The 20,610-nt window shown below is 40.7% G+C and overlaps 1 protein-coding gene across 3 annotated transcripts in view; it reads left to right on the plus strand.

The window, feature by feature from the left end:
• The first annotated feature begins 481 nt into the window (after window positions 1-481).
• Window positions 482-20,610, plus strand: part of snx19b (sorting nexin 19b) — a 42,081-nt gene continuing 21,952 nt past the window's right edge. Inside the window, exons 1-11 of one of the 3 annotated variants that reach the window (XM_039780456.1) lie at window positions 482-561; window positions 1,751-2,033; window positions 2,211-2,405; window positions 3,351-4,598; window positions 5,304-5,502; window positions 5,710-5,810; window positions 5,922-6,041; window positions 6,268-6,392; window positions 7,630-7,723; window positions 7,842-8,001; window positions 13,117-13,246. In XM_039780456.1, the coding sequence (XP_039636390.1) occupies window positions 1,773-2,033; window positions 2,211-2,405; window positions 3,351-4,598; window positions 5,304-5,502; window positions 5,710-5,810; window positions 5,922-6,041; window positions 6,268-6,392; window positions 7,630-7,723; window positions 7,842-8,001; window positions 13,117-13,246 (2,633 nt within the window). In that variant the 5' untranslated portion in view covers window positions 482-561; window positions 1,751-1,772. The other 2 variants (XM_039780468.1, XM_039780461.1) reach the window with 2 other exon arrangements.

The following is a 20,610-nucleotide window of genomic DNA, read 5'->3' on the forward strand; positions in this document are numbered from 1 at the left end:
TTTAAGGATTCCTTCCATCCAGCAATAACTGCAAGGCAAAGCTGCAATTAATAATGTTGCAGCATCTGTGTTTGACAAGTCAAAATGCCTGCTTTTTAAAGGTGAAAATGCTTTCCCTTTTTCTTTTCTTCCTTATTAACATAACCATCAGATGTAGTGCACCCCTTGGTAAGTAATTACACACAATGTTATACGGTCTATGATTTAACATCACTGGTAAATTGAATTTAAAGACAAAGTTGTTCAACGCCACCATTTTATCCTCATGAAACAACACATCTCATGAGCCCGCTTACAAAGCCTCATGGGAGCTGTAGTTGTTGAATGTCAATCCGTGTTTTACATTTGTGAAGTGACATAAGGTCATACTTTTAGGTCCTAATATGTCATTTATTTTTCTGACAACCTCAACCTTCCAAAGCAAGGGTACGTATGAGGCACGAGGAGGCGCTCTTATTAGAACATAACACAGTGACGTCATGATACAGGAAATAAACAAACCAGACAAAGCAGTGTTGTCACCGAGAGACCTCCTAGTCCGTGCCATGACAGCTCGTGCAGGTTAAATATATTTTTCTTTTATTAAATAGGTAGCTACTTAAATGTTTATATACGAAAGGGCGACATTTTACATGTTGCACTGTGCCCGCGATGTTATCTGTAAAGTTGTAGTTAGCTAGCTAGGATACTTCCATTCTTGGGTCCTAGCCTCACGCTACATACCTCTAGCCAATAATGTACCAATTTAAGGTGAGTATGATTTTTGGCGATGAGTGACACGTCAGAGGACATTATTGTAGACCTCAAACAAATGGCTATGATCGACTCTTTATTTCGGCATGAATGCAGTACATCAAAAATACATTTTGTCATTGATATTTCGACTTGTAGGCCCCCGCCTTTCATTATTTGTCCTCTTCCACTACTAGCGAATTAGCGAGGGTGGATACGGAGGAAGTCATTAAAACGTCAACTTAATCATAAAGTAGATATTATGTTGAAATATATTTCTCCAGGTCGAATAACCTGTATGCCGAATTTTCTTCTCTTGCATGTAATGGAGTCAATAAGCTCTTAAAAATCAAGTTGATCCGACGTGTACGTTCGATGCACCAAAAAAGCAGTGAATTGTTAAATTTCTGAGCGGGGTTTGGTGCCTTTATCACCAGAGCAGATAACGCTAGGTATCAGGGCTATATTTAGTAAAACACGTTACCTAGCTGGTGGAGGTTATTAGAATTGATAAATATAGAGAAACAAATAATAATGGTGTGACTGAACACTAGCTGGGTAGATAATCAAGCTAGTAAACATTTGCACCACCGAGACGTCGTGCAAACTAGCAGCTAACATGAATATGTTTTGGCTTTGCAAATGGTGTCCAATTAAATTAGTTGTTTGTCATCATTGAGGTCAACCGCAGTTACGGTTAAAAATGAAGTGTTTAATAACGCTAGTTAAGTATAACATATTAGGTTTTCGATGTTGCATATTCCTAATGACGTTACATCTGTCTTTAATTAACTAGTTTCATATATGTGTATGTGAGCCAGCATGAGCAGTGGTTGATTTCTGGGGTCTAAGGTAAAATTACATATAATTAGGCTGACAGGTGTAGGCAGCACTCCCCTCCATGGGTAATTGCAACACCAGTATATAGTGTGCAGGTTAATCTGAACATGCATTTTCTTCAATTCACACTGATAAACATAGTGACGTCCATGCACCTTCGTTGGTTTTGTTTTTCAAGGTGTGATGTTGCTTTGGCATGCATGATCTCCACATCTCTTCCCGAGGGTGTCAAGCCAGACAGTAAACCCCACAGTGCCATGGCTGAGGTGTTGGGACAAAGGAGCTTGTTGGGCTTTGGTGTGGTGTTGGCATGGCTGCTGCTATTCCACCTGCTGGTCAACATCTGGCTGCTGTGCGTGTTCACCAGTCTGCTGGTAGTGCTCGGTGGCTGGCTCGGCTCGCAGGCCGTCCTGGAGTCCAATAGCGTGGTTCACCTGGAGAGGTTTATCACCCTGCAACAGGTACATGTACATTTAACTGTGGTTAGATTCACTTAACATTTTACAGACACGATCATAACAGTTTCATTAGGTTTCTGGGGTAAGATAATCTTATCCTTCCTTGCTTTTGGGAAACAAGGGCCCATATCACACCTGTATCACTTAATTTACACTTATTTTGTCATTACTCAATTTAAGGTTCCACCATCTGTGGAGGATGAGGATCACTTGGACCAGGAGATCTACAACACAGTGAAGAAAATCATCAGGGACTTTGTCACCTCCTGGTACTCCACTGTGTCCTCAGAGAGTGGTTTTGAAACAGAGGTTCAAGATGCCATGATCTCTATGGCCATGGGGCTGAAAATACGTGCAAGACAGCTCAACAGGAAGGTACTTAAAGACATTAGTGTTGAAGCTTTCTGTCTGTTCTGTCTATGGCCTCTTTACCTTGTGACCATTCATCACAGGTTCTGGTGTCAATGTGGACATGAGCTGTGATCTGTCCAACCAAAAAGGGTTTTCTTTTTCTTAGATTTTTAGAGGCCGGAAGAGCTGATAATCTCTAGTATTTCACAAGGAAAAATCAAAAATTAGAGAGGAGAGAAAAGAAAGAAACATAATTTTCTGTAACTTTTTGTATATATATTTTTCTTTCTTATCCCTTAAAACATCTGATATATATATTTGGGACACATTGAGTTTGTAAATTACTGTCCTTTAGTATGGCTATGGCTTATAGCTCTACAATTGGAGAAAAAAATTAAAGTTGTTTCATTTCAACGTTTTTGGATGAAAATAAATAATAATTGACTTGGTGTGCAAAGGCCTATAGTTTGGAACAAAAATGAAACAGTTCTTTATTTTACATCAGCATGTGATGGGAACCCCAATTATACTTATTTACAAGCCACCATGTATTGCATTATTTGTTTTTGTGATTAAATATGTATTGCTTTTATGACATACTTTATCCATCCACACTTTGCAGGTGCAGCAAGATGGTTTAGTATAACCTCATATCGACATATATATTGTGTTGATTCCCGCCCTGCCAACATTTTATAACCACCTCCAAAAAAAAAATCAAGAAAAACATATAGCCATCAAACATTATTGAGAGAATGTGTGAGTTTCACATATTTTGCAGCAAACTAGCAAATAGTTTTTTGGTTGAAAATGCCAAGGAAGAATAATTATTTAATAGTATATGTACAGTATATAGTAATGCTGATACTGAAAGAAACTGTCTCAGTTTGCTGCTTGTGAAAGAACAAAATTCAGATTTGAATGGTCTTTAATGGGACATTAAATGGGTAACTTTTTGAATCACTGCAGGAGCTGACCCAGAGGATACTGAATCTGTTTGGCTGCCACCTGCAGGACTACATCAGAGCCAAGGAGCTGGTGACCGAGCAGCAAACGCCTCGGACCGCAAAGTGGAGCAGTGAGAGCGAGCAGTTGTGGAAAGCGTATTCCAGGGTTACCACGCCTCATCTTGCAATGACCAGTGACACCGTGGAAGTCAACTACACCAGAGCAGTCGTAGATTTGTTGCTGCATGTTTTGGTGCCGTCGCCGCACCTGGAGAGCCGCACCGGACGATTCGTTGTCGGGGAGCTCATCACCTGCAACGTCATGCTCCCTCTTATTGCTAAACTGTCTGACCCTGACTGGTTAAACATTCTCATGATCGAAATATTCGCCAAGTCAAACAAACCAAAGGAGCCAATTACAGCTGAGCCACTGGCTTTATCACCACCACTAATGCCACCACCACCACCTGCTGAGTCAGAGCTCGCTTCACTACAAGAGACAACACATGTAGCTCAAAAGAATAACGAAGTCCCTCCGCTAAGAGCCGTGACCAAAATGGTCCTTGACACAGAAACGGCCACGCCTGAGCTTGCCACGTATGATGTGATTGACTCCGAGGAGGTGGACTGTCCACAGAACAACACCGAAGAAGAGGAACCTACTCGATCCTTTTTGAGGCATTTCATGAGAGAGAGCAAGACAAACCCATTTTACCAGGAAAGTGACTCCGACCTGGATTCTCCCTTGGGGGACTATAAACAAAGTTCCATTGATTCCCTAGTCATGATAGGCCAAGGGGAGGGCCTGTATGACAAACGGAAGGAATGTGCCACATCTGTCGACAGCAGCAATAATGGTGTGGACCTGGAGGACGTTTTCCCCAGTCCGGTGGATGGCTCCTGCCCTAAAGTCCTGGTGAATTCCGAACCAGTAGGGCCCAATGGCTGCGACCTCACATCCGTAAGGACAGCAGAGGGGACTCCAAGTAACATTAGCTTCCAGGACCTGGAGAGGGAGGGCAGTTCCCCTTTAGTAAATCCAGCCAGAGAGCTCCTTCTGGGAGTAGACCAGACTGGGCTGGGAAACCCTAATGAGCTGATCGTAGGCAGTCCGTTGCAGGGGTCTTCCCCTATAGCGTCGTTCAGTTTTGAGCCCCTCAGCAGCCCTGATGGACCAGTCATCATCCAGAACCTCCGCATCAGTGGTACCATCACAGCTAAGGAACACCGCGGCACCGGCTCACACCCCTACACTCTTTACACTATCAAAGTAAGGAGATGAAATATTCTATAGCCGCTTCTCCCTCTTCTGTTCATTTAGTTAATTTTTTTTTTGTTCATGTGTGATTTTTTACTTTTCCATCTGCAACATGTCAGCATGATTATCTTGGTAGTCCAGTTGTTCCGTGGTGTGCGCTTCTAGTGGCACTAAGATGATCAGAGATTACAACCCAAAGACAAACTTAGTCAAATAAAACTTTAAAAAAAAAAAAATAGTTTTTGACTCCTAGCAGCACTATGGAGCAATGTGCGAAGCATTTTTGACTCTACTGTTGTAAGACCCATATCACTGCAATTACTCAAATTCAGCTCTAAGAAATAAAACATGTAAGATTACCAAATGGAAATAAAATATCTATAAAATAGTGATTTAACTCTTTTGAATTTTTTTTTCATTTTCAAAATATTTTTGGATGTTGATCTTTAACATCATCTTTTTTCTGTTTAATAAAGTATATATTATAATAATAATAATAATAATAATAATAATAATAATAATAATAATAATAATAATAATAAATATTGGCACAATGATATATTAACTGGCAGTAGCTTAAATACACAAATATCAACATCAGACCTTAAGCCATTTTACAAACTATGTCACCAACAGCAACATGTTACACACAATATAAATTATGACTGGAATCTGCAACATTTGACAAGCCTTATACTTTGTTGTGTTTGTTTTCAGTATGAGACAGCAATGGGCTGTGAGAACCCAGAAAGCATTCAGCCAGGATCTGAGGATGCTGAAGTTGTACCGTCAGGTTGTGAGAATCCATCAGCCATTCAGCCGGTAGCCTATCACATGGTCAACAGACGATACAGCGAGTTCCTCAACCTGCAAACACGGCTGGAAGAAAAAACTGAACTACGGAAACTCATTAAAGGTATGATGATAACATTTGAAACCCTTTGTTGCTATGTGGAACCTCCGCCCAGTGGCCTAGTTAGCTTCAGTCTGTCTTGGAGAAATCCATGCATGGCCTACAAACAGACCTGGATTTGCAGGTTCAAAACTTGGCCATTGCTTAAAATATCCAGTTTGATTGTTTGGCCAGCACCCAATATTGTATTGTAATCTGACTGTGTTTCAGGTGTGAAAGGTCCAAAGAAAATATTTCCTGACATGCCATTCGGAAACATGGACAGTGACAGAATAGAGGCCAGGAAAGGACTTCTGGAGACCTTTCTAAAGGTCAGTGGATTTATATTGTATACAATAATTTAGGATTTGTAGGCACAATGTAAAAAAAAATGTATGTAGTTTTTCTGTGATTGTAGACCTGGATTCTGTCCTCTTTTTCAGCAACTCTGTTCCATCCCTGAAATAGCCAACAGTGAAGAGATGCAGGAGTTTCTGGCTCTCAATACAGATGCCAGGATTGCCTTTGTCAAGAAACCTTTCATTGTGTCACGAATAGACAAGGTTTGATCCTGAATATTTCAAACTCATTTTTGACTTTAAGTAGTTGATAAGTACATTGTATGTGCAGGGTAATTACTATAATCAGACTGTGATGCAATTTACATGACAACATTTTTTTGATGGTTGTAAAATTATGTTCAACTTAAGATAAGTATGACTAAGTCTCTATAGTGTTCATAGTGAGTTTGTAATGCAGTACGTGTGTTTTGTGTGTTGTCGTGTTTAGATTGTTGTGAATGCCATCGTGGACACCCTGAAGACAGCGTTTCCTCGCTCCGAACCTCCGAGCCCAACAGAGGATAATGAGGCAGAGATAGATGGAGGGAAAATAGGTGCTGACAAGAAGAGCAAGTATGACTCCAGAGATCCAGACAAATATTTTTGCCAAAAAATTCTAACCAATACAGAGAATAAACAGACACTCTGGTTGGAGTGGCAGGTGTTACGCAAGTGGCCAGCATTTTTTGCAGATGTGCAAAAAAGCAGAAGCCCCTGCTTCCCCTTTGCACCCTTAGCGCTTGCCTATCTGTGAGAGCCAGTTTTAATCCCAGTAGCAATGCTGCTAGTTGTGTGTTTTTTTTTTTTTTTGATTCTTTTTTGGGCTTCTCCGCCTTTAATTGATAGGACAGCTAGGTGAGAAAGGGGAGAGAGAGGGGGGGAAGACATGCAGGAAATCGTCTCAGGTCGTCTCAGGAAACTGAAATACTGTCCGTGTCTGTTGGTGGGAAGCCTGTGAGGGACCATGACCCCCATGGAGGGGTCTCAGATTTAGGAGCACAGCGTGAACCTCTGCGTGTATTACAGCCTCCTGGAGAAGCTCCTTGCTGGCAGGTGGAAAGAGGCAGCATTGTCTTTGTAGCAGAGAGGGTTATGTATTATAACTTATGTTTTATTATTATACTATACTTGATGATTGTTACAGTGTGAAATCAGACTAAAGCATGATTTATGCTTCTGTGTTAAATCTACGCCGTAGCTACGTACGTAGGTACGTGGAGACATGGACCTACGGCGGACCCTACGCTGTAGCCTGACGTGCACCTCTCAAAAAATGTAACTACACGTCGTGGCGCTGCTCGGCCGTGTTAGCCTTGCATTTCCCCCTACTTATTTCCTGGTTATCCTTCTCCATAAACAACATTAAATCAACAAATTAACTTTTCCCGCTACAGATTTCCCACTGTGGTCAGAAAGCACAGGGGAGACACTTTGTTTCTCTCACTATGACTCTAGAGTCTGCACTTGTTCCGAAACTAATCGCCGTCACTCTCTCACTTGCTCTACCACACACGCACACACACACACACACACACACACGCATGCACGCAGGCACGCAGGCCCTGCTATTCTCTTAAAGAGATTGATGCACACACCAACGACGCACTCACCAACGCACAAATATAAACTTCAGGCCACTTCCTGTACGTAGGCTACAGGTCAAAAGCCCCGCTTGGAGCCTCCGCAGGACCATAAATCACGCTTCATGCAGTCTTAACGCAGGTTTAATTATTGCACAATGCTAAATGATAGTTCTTTTTGTTTTTGTGTGTATGTGCGTGTGCATAATAATTTGTTTGTATGATCCCAGGTCTCGTCTGAAGTTCTCCAGTAAAAACATCCCCTTTATGAACGGCTCAGACATCAGACCAAAGGTTTTGTTCAGTTGGGAGCAAACTAACACCGTAAGTACCTTACGTGTTTTGTAGCCACTGATATTTGCTTCTTCATCAATCAAATTACTTTTAAGGACCGATTCAAGTTTGTCCTGGTTTTCCTACCTTCTCCTGTCTATTCTCAAAGGTGTTCAACGGGATGTCTTTGGGAGATTTGCAAGCCTTTATCACTAAACAAGAAAAAGTGGCCATCAGAGTCGAGTCAGAGAGGGAGGACAGTCCAGTAATAAGAGAATTTGGAGGCTATCTGGATGACAGCTTGAGAGGAAAGCACAGTCAGGAACCTGGTAAGAATGGGACATTAAAGGGATAAATTGTGACATAATGTATTCACCCTGCTTGAGCTCAAGTTCACTCAGGTTTGCCTAGTTGGTACATGCAGGGTTCAAAATTAACTTTTTCGTCTACCAGCCAAATGGATATTGAATGTTAAAGGAACACGCCAACTTATTGGGAATTTAGCTTATTCACCATGACCCCCAGAGTAAGACAAGTTGATACATACCCTTCTCATCTCCGTGCGTGCTGTAACGCTGTCTGACGGCTCCAGCATTAGCTTAGCCCAGCACAGATCCTGCAGGTAACTGGTTCCAACTAGCCTACTGCTCTGTGTCACACAGTGACAAATACACGCCAACATGTTCCTGTTTACATGTTGTGATTTGTAGATATCAGCGGTATACAAAATAACGTAACATGAGACAAGTCGTCTTTTATCCGTAAACAAACCGGAACTATATTCTCAGACAAGCGTGTTTGCGCGCATATCAACGCTCAATTACTATATTCTTCCACCTGAGAATATAGTTTCGTGTTTTTACGTTTAGAAGATGGCTGTGTCTCATGTTACGCTGTTTTTTGCCGCTGCGACTCTACAAATCACAACATGTAAATAGGAACATGTTACTTATTTTGTCACTTATTCGGAGCAGTAGGATTACTGGAACCAGTCACCTGCCTGTTCTGTTATGGGCTGATGCCGCTGGAGCCGCCAGACAGCTTTACAGCACGCACGGAGATGAGAAGGGTATGTATCGACTTGTCTAACTCTGGGGGTTACGGTGAATAAGCTAAATTCCCAATAAGTCGGCGTGTTCCTTTAAAGTTTAAACCAACCACTCTAAGATTTACCATTGTTTTTTTTGGCTGGTAAGTAAAGCAAATCTACCAGCCACTTGCATATTTTACCAGCGTTTGGCTAGTAAATGGTGTTAATTTTGAACCCTGGGTAGATGTCTCAGAGCTGCTGTAGGTACATTTAAAAAGATCAAAGGCTGGTCTCTTAACAAGAACTAGTGGAAGGATCATCATTCCAGTGTTGGCTCTAGCAGTTAAGCTAATATTACAAACAAAGCTGGTACTGCAGTTAGGTGGATCATCTTAAATGGATTTAATCAAATATTTTTAATTTAGCTAAATCCAATTGTGAACTTGAATCTTAACCTCCTAGCCTCTCGTCATCATTTTCTCTGCAATCATCATGTCTGCTTGTCTGACTCTGGTTTGTCTTGTCTGGTTTGACCAACTCTCTGACTCACTGACTGTTGTTTCCATACTTTCCTGTCTGCTTTACTCTACCACTTTCCATTCAGTATCTCACCACGATTACAACGGGACCATCTGATGGAAACCACCTTGTTCCTTATTCCAGTCACTCATTAGATTCAGCCGACCGGGTTCATATTTTGGCAACCTAAACATATGAATGGGACTTAATGTGACACTTTTTATTTTTCCTTTCCAAACCTAAAAGCTTCCATTTACACCCCATTCACTGACATGGGTTAAAATTGTGTTTGTGGTAATGTGATGTGGGTCAACATAATTTGTCTGGCTTTGGTGAAGAGCTATCTCTGTTGAATGGAAACATAATTAAATCATGTTGATGTTTAAATGTTATATAACTTGACTCCTCTGAGAGAGAGACAGCAAGACCATATGAGAGAGTGGGCGAGTGTGAGTACGCACAGCTTGAATTGAAAGTGAAACAAACACTGCTTCAGTTATAGACTGGAGTCTGTGAATGATGGCAATGAGATGAATCTACAGTATGACAGTAGTCTTATATAAATGGGTTGAATGTGAATTAAATGTGCGTTCAGTACACCTGCATTATATGCACTTCCCCTCTGTGAAAGCGGCATTACACTCAGGGACCAGTAAAATAGAACCCCCTGTTCAGTACTACCTTTGGTCTTGCCTATGTCATGGCTGCGACTCAGCAATTGACCTGTTATGGCTTGCTGTTGCTGACCACGCAGACTTCAGTGCTTCATGTAACTGGGTATTCTGCGTCACTCAATACCAGTGGGGGATTAGGTTTTTCAGGACATTCACACCACATCTCATCATATTCCTGAAAAAAAATCCCATTTGATTCTTGCATACTAACAGGGAGCATTAAAAGAGTATTCTGCTGATTTTACATTGCACTACTATAACATTGTTGGACTTAGGACGAACACTCGAAAAAAGATCAAAATGAATGCAGCGGAACCAGAGATATCATCTTTTTTTATTCCACTCATTCCTCTTCGCCTGATGAAGGGACCCATGCCTAGTGTTAGTCCTAACCCTTAACGCTTAGCTGTCCTTAATTCTTAAGTGGAATGTCTCTTGCCATCCACCATCACTGCTCCATCTTTCTCCGTCAAAGGAAATCACCATAGGAAAAATGGATGATCTCATTAACATCATATGGAAACTATCTCTTGTCATTAGAATGAGACATTCCTTGTTTGGTTGAATCCAAGTTGCATTTCTTCTTTCTTAGGCATCTGTTCATTGTCTTTTTGAAGGACAGTTTTCTTTCCAGACAGTCAGGGTGAACGAAGGGTGAATGAAGCGCCTCGTTCTGACCAGACCCTGAAATGCTCCACTATAAAAGTTACCAGACTGACAGTTCATTGATAACTAATATGCTACTTTCAAAGCAGATATATAGATCTCTTAGTACCTCAGTGTTTCAATAAAGTTATATTTTGAGGTTGTATCCGTTCACAGTGCATTGAATCTTTATAAACAACCTAATACCTAATTATGAAATTTATTTATAATAAGTAATAAAGCTTGAATGAAATGTACCTCTGTACAGTCAGGTGAAGTTCTGTCAGTCATATGATCAAAGAAAGAGAAGTACAGATGAGTGGCTGGAAACCCCTGGAAATTTCTGAATGTGTCAAAATATCATGTTCATGATGTATCATCACACATGTTTTCTGAAATGTCAAACCTTTTCATTTGTTTTTTTTTTATAATAATAATTCACTGAGAGGAATTCAAACCACATGATGGTTCAAATAGATGGTTAAAAATGAGAAAAAAAAAAAAAAATATATATATATATACACACACACACTGTCCCCTAAAGGATTATTAGGAACACCCTACTAATACCGTGTTTGACCCCCTTTCACCTTCAGAACTGCCTTAATTCTTTGTGGCATTGATTCAACAAGGTTCTGGAAGCATTCTTTAGAAATGTTGGCCCATATTGATAGGATCAATCAAATCTTGCATTTGATGGAGATTTGTGGGATGCACATCCAGGGCACGAAGCTCCCATTCCACCACATCCCAAAGATGTTCTATTGGGTTGAGATCTGGTGACTGTGGGGGCCATTTTAGTACAGCGAACTCATTGTCATGTTCAAGAAACCAATTTGAAATGATTGGAGCTTTGTGACATGGTGCATTATCCTGCTGGAAGTAGCCATCAGAGGATGGGTACATGGTGGTCATAAAGGGATTGACATGGTCAGAAACAATGCTCAGGTAGGCTGTGGCATTTAAACAATGCCCAATTGGTACTAAGAGGCCTAAAGTGTGCCAAGAAAACATCCCCCACACCATTACACCACCACCAGCAGCCTGCCCAGTGGTAACAAGGCATGACAGATCCATGTTCAAATTCTGTTTACACCAAATTCTGACTCTACCATTGGAATGTCTCAACAGAAATCAAGACCCATCAGACCAGGCAACATTTTTCCAGTCTTCAACTGTCCAATTTTGGTGAGCTCGTGCAAATTGTAGCCTCATTTCCCTATTTTTAGTGGAGATGAGTGGTACCCGTTGTGGTCTTCTGCTGGTGTAGCCCATCCGCCTCAAGGTTGTTCGTGTTGTGGCTTCACAAATGCTTTGCGGCATACCTCGGTTGTAACGAGTGGTTATTTGAGTCAAAGTTGATCTTCTGTCAGCTGGAATCAGTCGGCCCATTCTCCTCTGACCTCTAGCATCAACAAGGCATTTTCGCCCACAGGACTGCCACATACTGGATGTTTTTCCTTTTTCAGACCATTCTTTGTAAACCCTAGAAATGGTTGTGCGTGAAAATCCCAGTAGCTGAGGATATTGTGAAATACTCAGACCAGCCCATCTGGCACCAACAACCATGCCACGCTCAAAGATGCTTAGATCACCTTTCTTTCCCATTCTGACATTCAGTTTGGAGTTCAGGAGATTGTCTAGACCTGGACCACACCCCTAAATGCATTGAAGCTGCTGCCATGTTATTGGTTGATTAGATAATTGCATTACTATATATGTATGTATGTGTGTGTGTGTGTGTGTGTGTGTGTGTGTGTGTGTGTGTGTGTGTGTGTGTGTGTGTGTGTGTGTGTGTATATATGTGTGTGTATATATATATATATGTATGTGTGTATTTATATATATATATATATATATATATATATATATATATATATATATATATATATATATATATATAAGAAATATGTACAGTGTCAACAGAGAGAAACATGGACATTCAAACAGACCGTGACAACAAAGACCAACATACTGTAGAGAATGACCTTATACAAATGGCATAAACAGGCAGTATCTGTAAATTTGTTATAAACGTGTGCTCCTTAAAAAGTAGTATGCATTGTTTGACAGTTACTTACATTACATGTTTAAAAAATCTGTTACATAAGGTACTGCTTATATTATTTCACCATCTGTACACAAATGTAATTTGGGAATGCACGTGGGTGGGGCTGCATGGGTGTGGTGATGTGGGCTGGTGTGGCTACAGTACCAGGGCTGAATTTTTGTCCCAGTCGGCCACCTGGCTAGAAGGAAAAAAAAAAGGACACCATGAAGAACCAGCAGCATCTAGGTCTAACCACATGAGGGCAGTGTTAATGAATGTATGAAGTGGGGTGCAGATGGGATTGCTGGACCTGCATGTTCATCAGATGCACACAGAAGAAACCCATTTCTCTGAAACCGATTTATAATGTTTGGTTTCAGATATACATACATGTTCCTCCATCTGTCTGTCAAGTGCTACTTTTTGCATGCTAAAGCAACATACAGTACAGTATATTTTGAATAAGGTTTCTGATCTTGCCTATAACACACTAAGTTATTTTTTATTTGCGTGTTTTGCGGCACAGCATCTGAGATGGCGCTGGCTGAGGTGGCTCTCAACATCCTGTGTCTGCTGATGAAGGAGCAGTGGAGCTGGCTGTGCACTGAAAACATTCAGAGGACCGTCAGGCTGCTGTTTGGGACCCTTATTAACAGGTGACACGCAACATTCATTTAACAGTCGTGGGATGCCACAAACATGCTTCAAATGAAATGGTTTAGATCAATGCATATTGTGAATTAAATCTAATAAATTAAAATAAAAACAAGTTGGCAAGTAACCAGTCCATCAATCTCCAATTGTAGACTTAAGTCCAAAGGTTTAGCCACCCCACTGATGTGTTGGTATGTCTGTCAGATTGATCGACCACCTGTCTGTCCAACTCTTTTGGACAGACAGTCAAATATCATTACAAATTGAACTGTGATATCCCTAAACGCCCCTTATTTAGTGAGGTTCAGATCGACCTGTTGGGGCCCCCAGTTACAAAAGTAACAGCCATTGCACCTGCACCACTGTAGATCAACTCATGTTGTCAATGGGAGTCTTGCACATGAAACTCTTTTTACTCGTAGCAGTACGTTGCTCTCCCCAAATCAACAGCAGGCTCACATGTCCCATTCAAATCCTAGCAACCTTTTTATTGTTTAGCTTGTTTGTCCTTGTACACCTTAGATTCAAGCAAATTTTTGGTTCTTGACTACGGGCCAGACAGCCTTGGTTCCCAGAGATCCCAAATGATTTTGGTGACTAGATTAAGTATATAAAGTGTATTTGTAGTACAAAACCAGTATGGGTTTAGAATGTTGCAGCTTTTGACTTTTCATTCCTTTTACCACTTTAGACTTTTTTAATGTACACAATGCCATTGATATGCATTGCTAAGCCTTTGTCATAATTGACAGGTTGAGGTGTAGCTACGCCCCTAAACCATCCCCTGCTTTATCGTCAATTTTAAAATAAATGGGACCATAATTTACAAAATGAACATCATGCTGTATTGAAGAAGACTTGAAACTAGCGATTGAGACCATAAACTCATTCTGAAAATGTTTACTAAAGTAATAAATAAAGTGAGAAGTAGGGTCATTTTTCCACAGACTTCTATAGAAACTGACTTCTTTTTGCAACTAGTGGAGTCGCCCCCTGCTGGAAATTACATGGAATGCAGGTTTGAGGCCCTTCCGCATTGGCTTCACTTTTCAGACCCAGAAGCTTTGTCCATTATTTTTTTACAGTAGCAGATGCTTGTTACATTTTATAACAACCTTATATAGATATTTCCAAGTAAACCTGACTGATGCTGCCACAACAATGCAAATCATTTTTCTCTCCCTTTAACAACGGTTGCCTCTGGATGACTTTTTCTTCTTAAAGTGCCTTTACGAGCTTTTCTGCAGCAAAGAAGTGATGGAAACTTCTACATAGTAGGGGGCGGCTGAGTCTGTGGACTTTGAGTCTGTGGACTCAGCCAGGTCAGGGCATGAAAACACATGGTTCCTAGTGGAGATTCCACAGAGATGGCTGTTTATGAGCTAGAGAGGGAACTCTGGTTTATGTGAAGTCGTTAGTCAAGAGAGTTGATATTTTAGACAAGGGTTGACGAGCCTTTGCAGTGGTCCGTGTTTTAAAAAATCAGGGACATCACTTGCCATGCAATGTGCCTATTAATCACTTAACGGAAACAGACACCATAAAGAAATGTGCTGATCAGAGAAGCTTGCTTTCCCCCTTTTTGATTAGTATATAGTATTTTCACTTTTACATTTGTTGTATAATATAGTCTATGTGCATGCATGTATGCTCAACTATTTGGCCCTCAATAGAATGCCTGACATCAACTCCCCAAACATTTGTCGCAGATAGGTATAGCTCCTGCTGCCAGTAAACCGAACATGCAGACAATGTTCTCAGGTTCTAGTGTTTGTGGTGTTAGTGCTGTGACCTCACGTTCCCTGGGGTGTCAGTACCAGAATATCGTTTCTTCATATTGATACTAGGCCCTCTATTTTAAGAAGTTCCACCAGCCAAGTATGAAAGGCCTTGTGCTTTTGTTTGGCCTCGTCTATATTAAGCAGTGGCCTGTCAACATTGCAGTGACAGCTCTCAGTGTGGCAGGTATCTCCTCTCATCAACTGGTTTCTCTGTGCAGAGGAGACAAGATGCTCTGAACGGCTGTTGATAGAAACCCTACCTATGAAATTGTGTGACTAAGATAGCTCTGTCCATGTACCATTTTTTCAACAGAGTTAAAAACAAATGCAAAGTGGTAAATAGTAAGTAGATGTAGAATAGAAAATGAAGTATTGCATAGTGAGTAAAATGCAAATGTAAAGCAGCATTCACTTACATGGTTAACAGAACCATGCCTGTGTCTTTTGGGATGCACTCCATCTGAGATACAAAAGACAAAGAGGTAGCAGTTTTAGTGTCCAATCCTAGCCAAGCCTTAAAGCTCCACCAAAAAATACTTTTTAGCCATGCTTGCGGCATGACTTTAGGGGTGGCAATGATGGTTGGTTGATCTACCACTTTGGTACAGACTGAAATATCGATGGATTGCCATGACATTTTTTTCTCATTGCTCCCAGAGGATGAATCCTAATGAATTTGATGATCCCCTTACTGTTCATCTAGTGCCATTATTTTATTAAAGCTTAATTGCATAACTTTTTGATATTATTGAACGTCCATTACATTCAAGCCATTGCCAAATGAGTTGCTACAAAGCTAATTAAGAGTATCAGCTCCACACAACTCTCTCTGTATTTCTCACTATGGCTATGTTCAGAAGATTGTGTCGTCCGGTGACTTTCCTGCGCAGAAACTCGAGTGAAGATAATTACCTCTTCTGAAGAGTCCATCATGTTTTTTTAATCCTACATGTCCTCCTTTTCTACTAGCAAGGAGGGGTGGGGGTGGTGCGCGATCACGGAAGGCTTGTATCACAGTTTTGTTGTCATTACTTTGAATTCCTTATGGGGGCGACAGAAACTACGCACTATAGCTTTAAAGTATATATATATATATATATATATATATATATATATATATATATATAAACATGGTCATTGTGAACATGTTTGAATGCTGACATAACAATTTGTTCAGAGCACCAATCCTACATTTTTTTTATTAACTATGGAGCTTAATCCCAGATCAAATGTACGTTGAAAGGTCTTGAATATGTTGTCTTCTTTGGCGATTGTAATGTTATGTTAAATGTGTGTATTCTTGTTTACTTTTTTTAATGGTTGTCTTTGTTAATTTTGCAAATGGAGCTGCCGTGATGCAAAAAATAATCTGGATCTGACAACAAAGTATTAACATTTTATAATTATCATCATGCTATAGGCTTGATAAGACACTCTGAGATGTAATATGCAGAAACTAATGAACTCTGGGGAAAATGCCTATGCTTCCACTTTGTTCATTTTATTAAAGCAAGGCACCTCGTGCTCACTATTGGTTACTGTAATGTACCTGTGTAAGACATATTCGGTACAGACGAGAAATATAAAAACTTTAGTAAGTCAAATAGCCACTGAAGTGCATGGAAGTATTGAATTAACTGGATCCTACCTAGTAATCAAAACTTTTTTTCAGTTTTGGTCAGTCATTCTTACTTATAAATTGATCCACAAATCTAAATAACAGTCTAAAAATCCTATTTAGAACATTTTATAGTGGGACTGAAATATAATTTGACAGGTGTTTGGTGGGAGGCAATTAGGAGTTGCCGGCAGTAGAAACCATATCCATACCGGTCTACAGATGTAGTGGATGAACGTCCGTCATATTTTAATTTGTAATATCGAGTGAATAGAGAAAGCACGTGTTTGTGTGTGGGAGATGAAACCAAGACTCAACAAGCCAAATCTGGGTCTGTGTGTGTGTGTGTGTGTGTGTGTGTGTGTGTGTGTGTGTGTGACAGGTCTGGCTGGAAAAGCCGCCTCCTTGCTCCTATAAATGGGGTCCAAGGCGAGGCTCTGGTTTGGGAGATGTCTGATTTTTATGGACTGGAAAGTGGGACAGTTTAAGATGAATATAGTCTCTTTCTCTTAGACAGCAGTCTGGATGGAAAATCCAGCTGGAGCCAGATTGTTGTCAATGTCTAGATGTACTGTAGATGTAGCAGAGCGCAGCCACTCAACATCACAAGCATTAGTAGGGAAACTCCATGTTTTGTTTGATTAAATGTAAACATAATGCACCCTTTTATTTGCCAAATAAAAAGGAGAGAGTATAGTTGGTGATTATCTTGAGGCAAAGCTTCATCAATACAAATAACTGTCAATTACACTTTCAGAAGTGCCTTTTAAAATGTGTAAAGTCAATTCCATAAATGCATACTTGAGTGTTGAGGTGGGTTTCAAGTCAAGTCAACTTTATTGTCATTTTCTGCAATATGTGCCAGACATACAAAGAAAGTCCTATAACAGAACGAAATATGCCCTTTGAGACTCTGATATTCACTTATGTGCAACATTGGCTGCAGTCGTTTGGAGGAGAAAGTGTGTTAGTAGCAATGACGATACAGTATAATGATTGTAATTAATTTAATTGCATCAAATGGTTCAGCTTTTCTCTGCAAGTTGTTTTGCTATTGGACTGTGATCAGTAACACACTAAGTTTCAGATATTCCCCCTGCGAGTCCAGAGGACACGCGTCATCGGCCTGGATGGACTGACATTTTACCACTTTGTCAGTGCACCTGTACTACCATGTTGATGCAGTTGCATGTTTGTTAGATGGGGGCTTGTTGGTCTGAAGGGTTTCCTGATTGCACTTTTCACCTCACCAAACTCCATGTGGCACCTCTGTTCTGCCAGTCTTTTTCTGCACCTGTCACACAGTGACATGATTCTTTATTTTTACTTCCTAAAACGGCGTATTAATACTTCCATAAACAAATAAAATGGTACCACAAGTCCTCGCTGACAGCTTGATGATGGAGGTGAGGATGAAGGGGAGTATGGAGGATTTAAAGCTTGTCAACAGTTGTCATAGAGAACGCTCTCACTCTCTCAATCTTCTTTTTTATTTTTTTTGCTCTCTCTGTCTCTGCTTCAGCTACACTGTTAATTAATACCCAGGGATCTCCATCTGACATACAGTGGCCTCCTTGGGTTTCACCGGTGGTGAATAACAAGTTGTTTGGCTTCAGGGAAAGCGGTTTCGGTCTCATTGCTGCACAATTTAGCTTGTGACCACATTGTGGTATTTGGAGAGAACTCAACAAGATGTGGTCAGAAACTCCAACATTAACAAAATATATAACACTGGCTTTCATAAGTAGTACATTTTATTCACCATGAGTCTACTTGCATTTAATTGCTTGTTTTTCAATTTTAAGTGTTGGCAGTTTGCCTTTGAATGCCGAAGGTTAACACAGAGTATGAGCGGATGGATTGTTTTAGAGCATTGCGGCATGCTGTATCCAATAACAACATATTTGAATATTAATCTGGTCATTATAGTCATTCCTAATTTGATGTTTTCGCTTCAGGCTCACATAGATGAAATTGTGAAGACCATGTCATCAAACAGATTTGTATGAAAAGTCGTAACCAAGCCAGAGAACTTAACTTCACAAACAACTAGATTTTGAAGGCACTGTAAAACAAAAACCATATGAACCCATGGTCCACTGACTCATTTTTTTGTTGCACTTTTAGTCACATCTCACAGTCTTCATCAGGTTTAAGAAATAAAATGTCAGTCACTGTAGCTAGCTCCATGCTGCTGGCATGTGTTGAGCAGATCCATATGTAGTGATGTTTACCTATGGCGAACGGCTCGTTTGCCTGGTAGTCTGCTGCAGGCTTTCTGCCATCTAAATCGGAGAAGAAGAAAAAAAAGTTCAAACTAATTGGTTCAGGCACTTTGGTCTAAAATTACCATGTCTGAATATGTATCAGCAGATATTTAGTTGAGCTATTAACAGTATGAGAAAATAGTCATACGTGTCTGGATTTGAAGACAAGACTATTTTTAATCTAGTTTCTAGTTGTGGTCCAACTTGTTGGTCCTATAATTAATTCTTTTGGACATAGTGTTTCATTTGGCACATCTGCCTGACTTTACAGTGTCAGAGTTTGATTTTTATCATGTCTTAACATAACATAAGACCTCATGCTGTGTTACTGTGAAGACCTAATGATTCTCAGTGACAGGGATGTGGGGAATCCAGTGATTTAAGTCTTTTTTTTCTTCTAAAAGGATTGGCCCAAAAACCATCCATCCTTAACTCGGGAGGATTCTTGACACCGCTGGTTGTTTTCACAGCGAGGAGGTGATATCAGAGTCCTCTGCTGTTATTCTGTTCTTGTGCTGTTCCTTGACATATTGGTCCTGGGGCCAGGCGTGAGGTATAAACAGAAAGCCCTTCTTGGAACCTCCAAGCTTCTCCTGTCAGCAGGACTTCACTCTCAGGCTGAGTGTGCCGGTGGTCAGACTGGTGGGCTATACATGACAGATTTGGTATTGGTGGGAAGAAGAGGAGGGAGTGTTGGATGGAAAGATGTTGTTACATAATGGTGCAGGCTATCTATCAGGCACTGTAGAGTGGAAGAGGTGTGACGTCCCTGGACAGGCTGTTCCTGAGATGAAACAAATTCAGATGCACTCCTCCATAGTGGGATCAGGCTGAGTGGTTTATATCTCACCCTGTGTTGCAGTTGGAAGTGTGCCCTGTGTCATGTCACCATCACGTTTGCTCGGGGCATTATTCCCTTTTTACATTGACAGACTTTTCTAAAATATAAATATTGTCTTCTATTACAGGCTAATAGTAGTCTGCAATTGCTTTCCAGTTCCTACAGACCTATGTAATCATCTCAAGGGGACATTGTAGGCCAAATACCTAGGTCACTTCTCATAAAGGTTATGAAACACACTTATCCCCAGCCCCTGTGTGCCATCAGTTAAAGCTTGCCAGCCTCTGTGTCCATTTATCCTTATTAAGTGTTAGTGAGTTGTAGGGACACAGAAATCCTCCTTCCCAAGGACATGAAAGATAATGTGGCTCATTATTGTCCACACACTTGATAAAGTTAGATGGAGGACGGAGAATTGCTGCATGCTAAAACGCTGCCGGGATGTTTGCGAAATGAACTTGATAAGTGACCATTTGGCCTCTTCACATCTCTGGTGTCTGTTTTCACCACTCACCTGAGCCTGGGGCTGAGATGTGGCTCCAAAGTCATGGTTCGTCTTCTGTCTCCAGAGACATACTTGTGCAATGACATCTTGTCTGTCTAACTGTCGGTATGCTTATTTTAGCTCAAACAGGACCTGGTTATGCTTGTCTGTGTTTACCATAAATGGTAACTAAAATGAATCCCACTGGCGTCCAACACATACATAGTTGTTGGTCAGGTCAGCTGATGTTTTACGTGTTTTTGAATTCTCTTGCATCACTGCTTGTTGAGTTCTTGCCAAGTATTCGAAGCATCTACCTTTTATCTTGATTGTCGTTGATTGTTGGAGTTGAGCCCAATAGTTATTCATGTAATC

This window comes from Perca fluviatilis, chromosome 2 (assembly GCF_010015445.1).
Source record: "Perca fluviatilis chromosome 2, GENO_Pfluv_1.0, whole genome shotgun sequence".
NCBI lineage: Eukaryota > Metazoa > Chordata > Actinopteri > Perciformes > Percidae > Perca > Perca fluviatilis.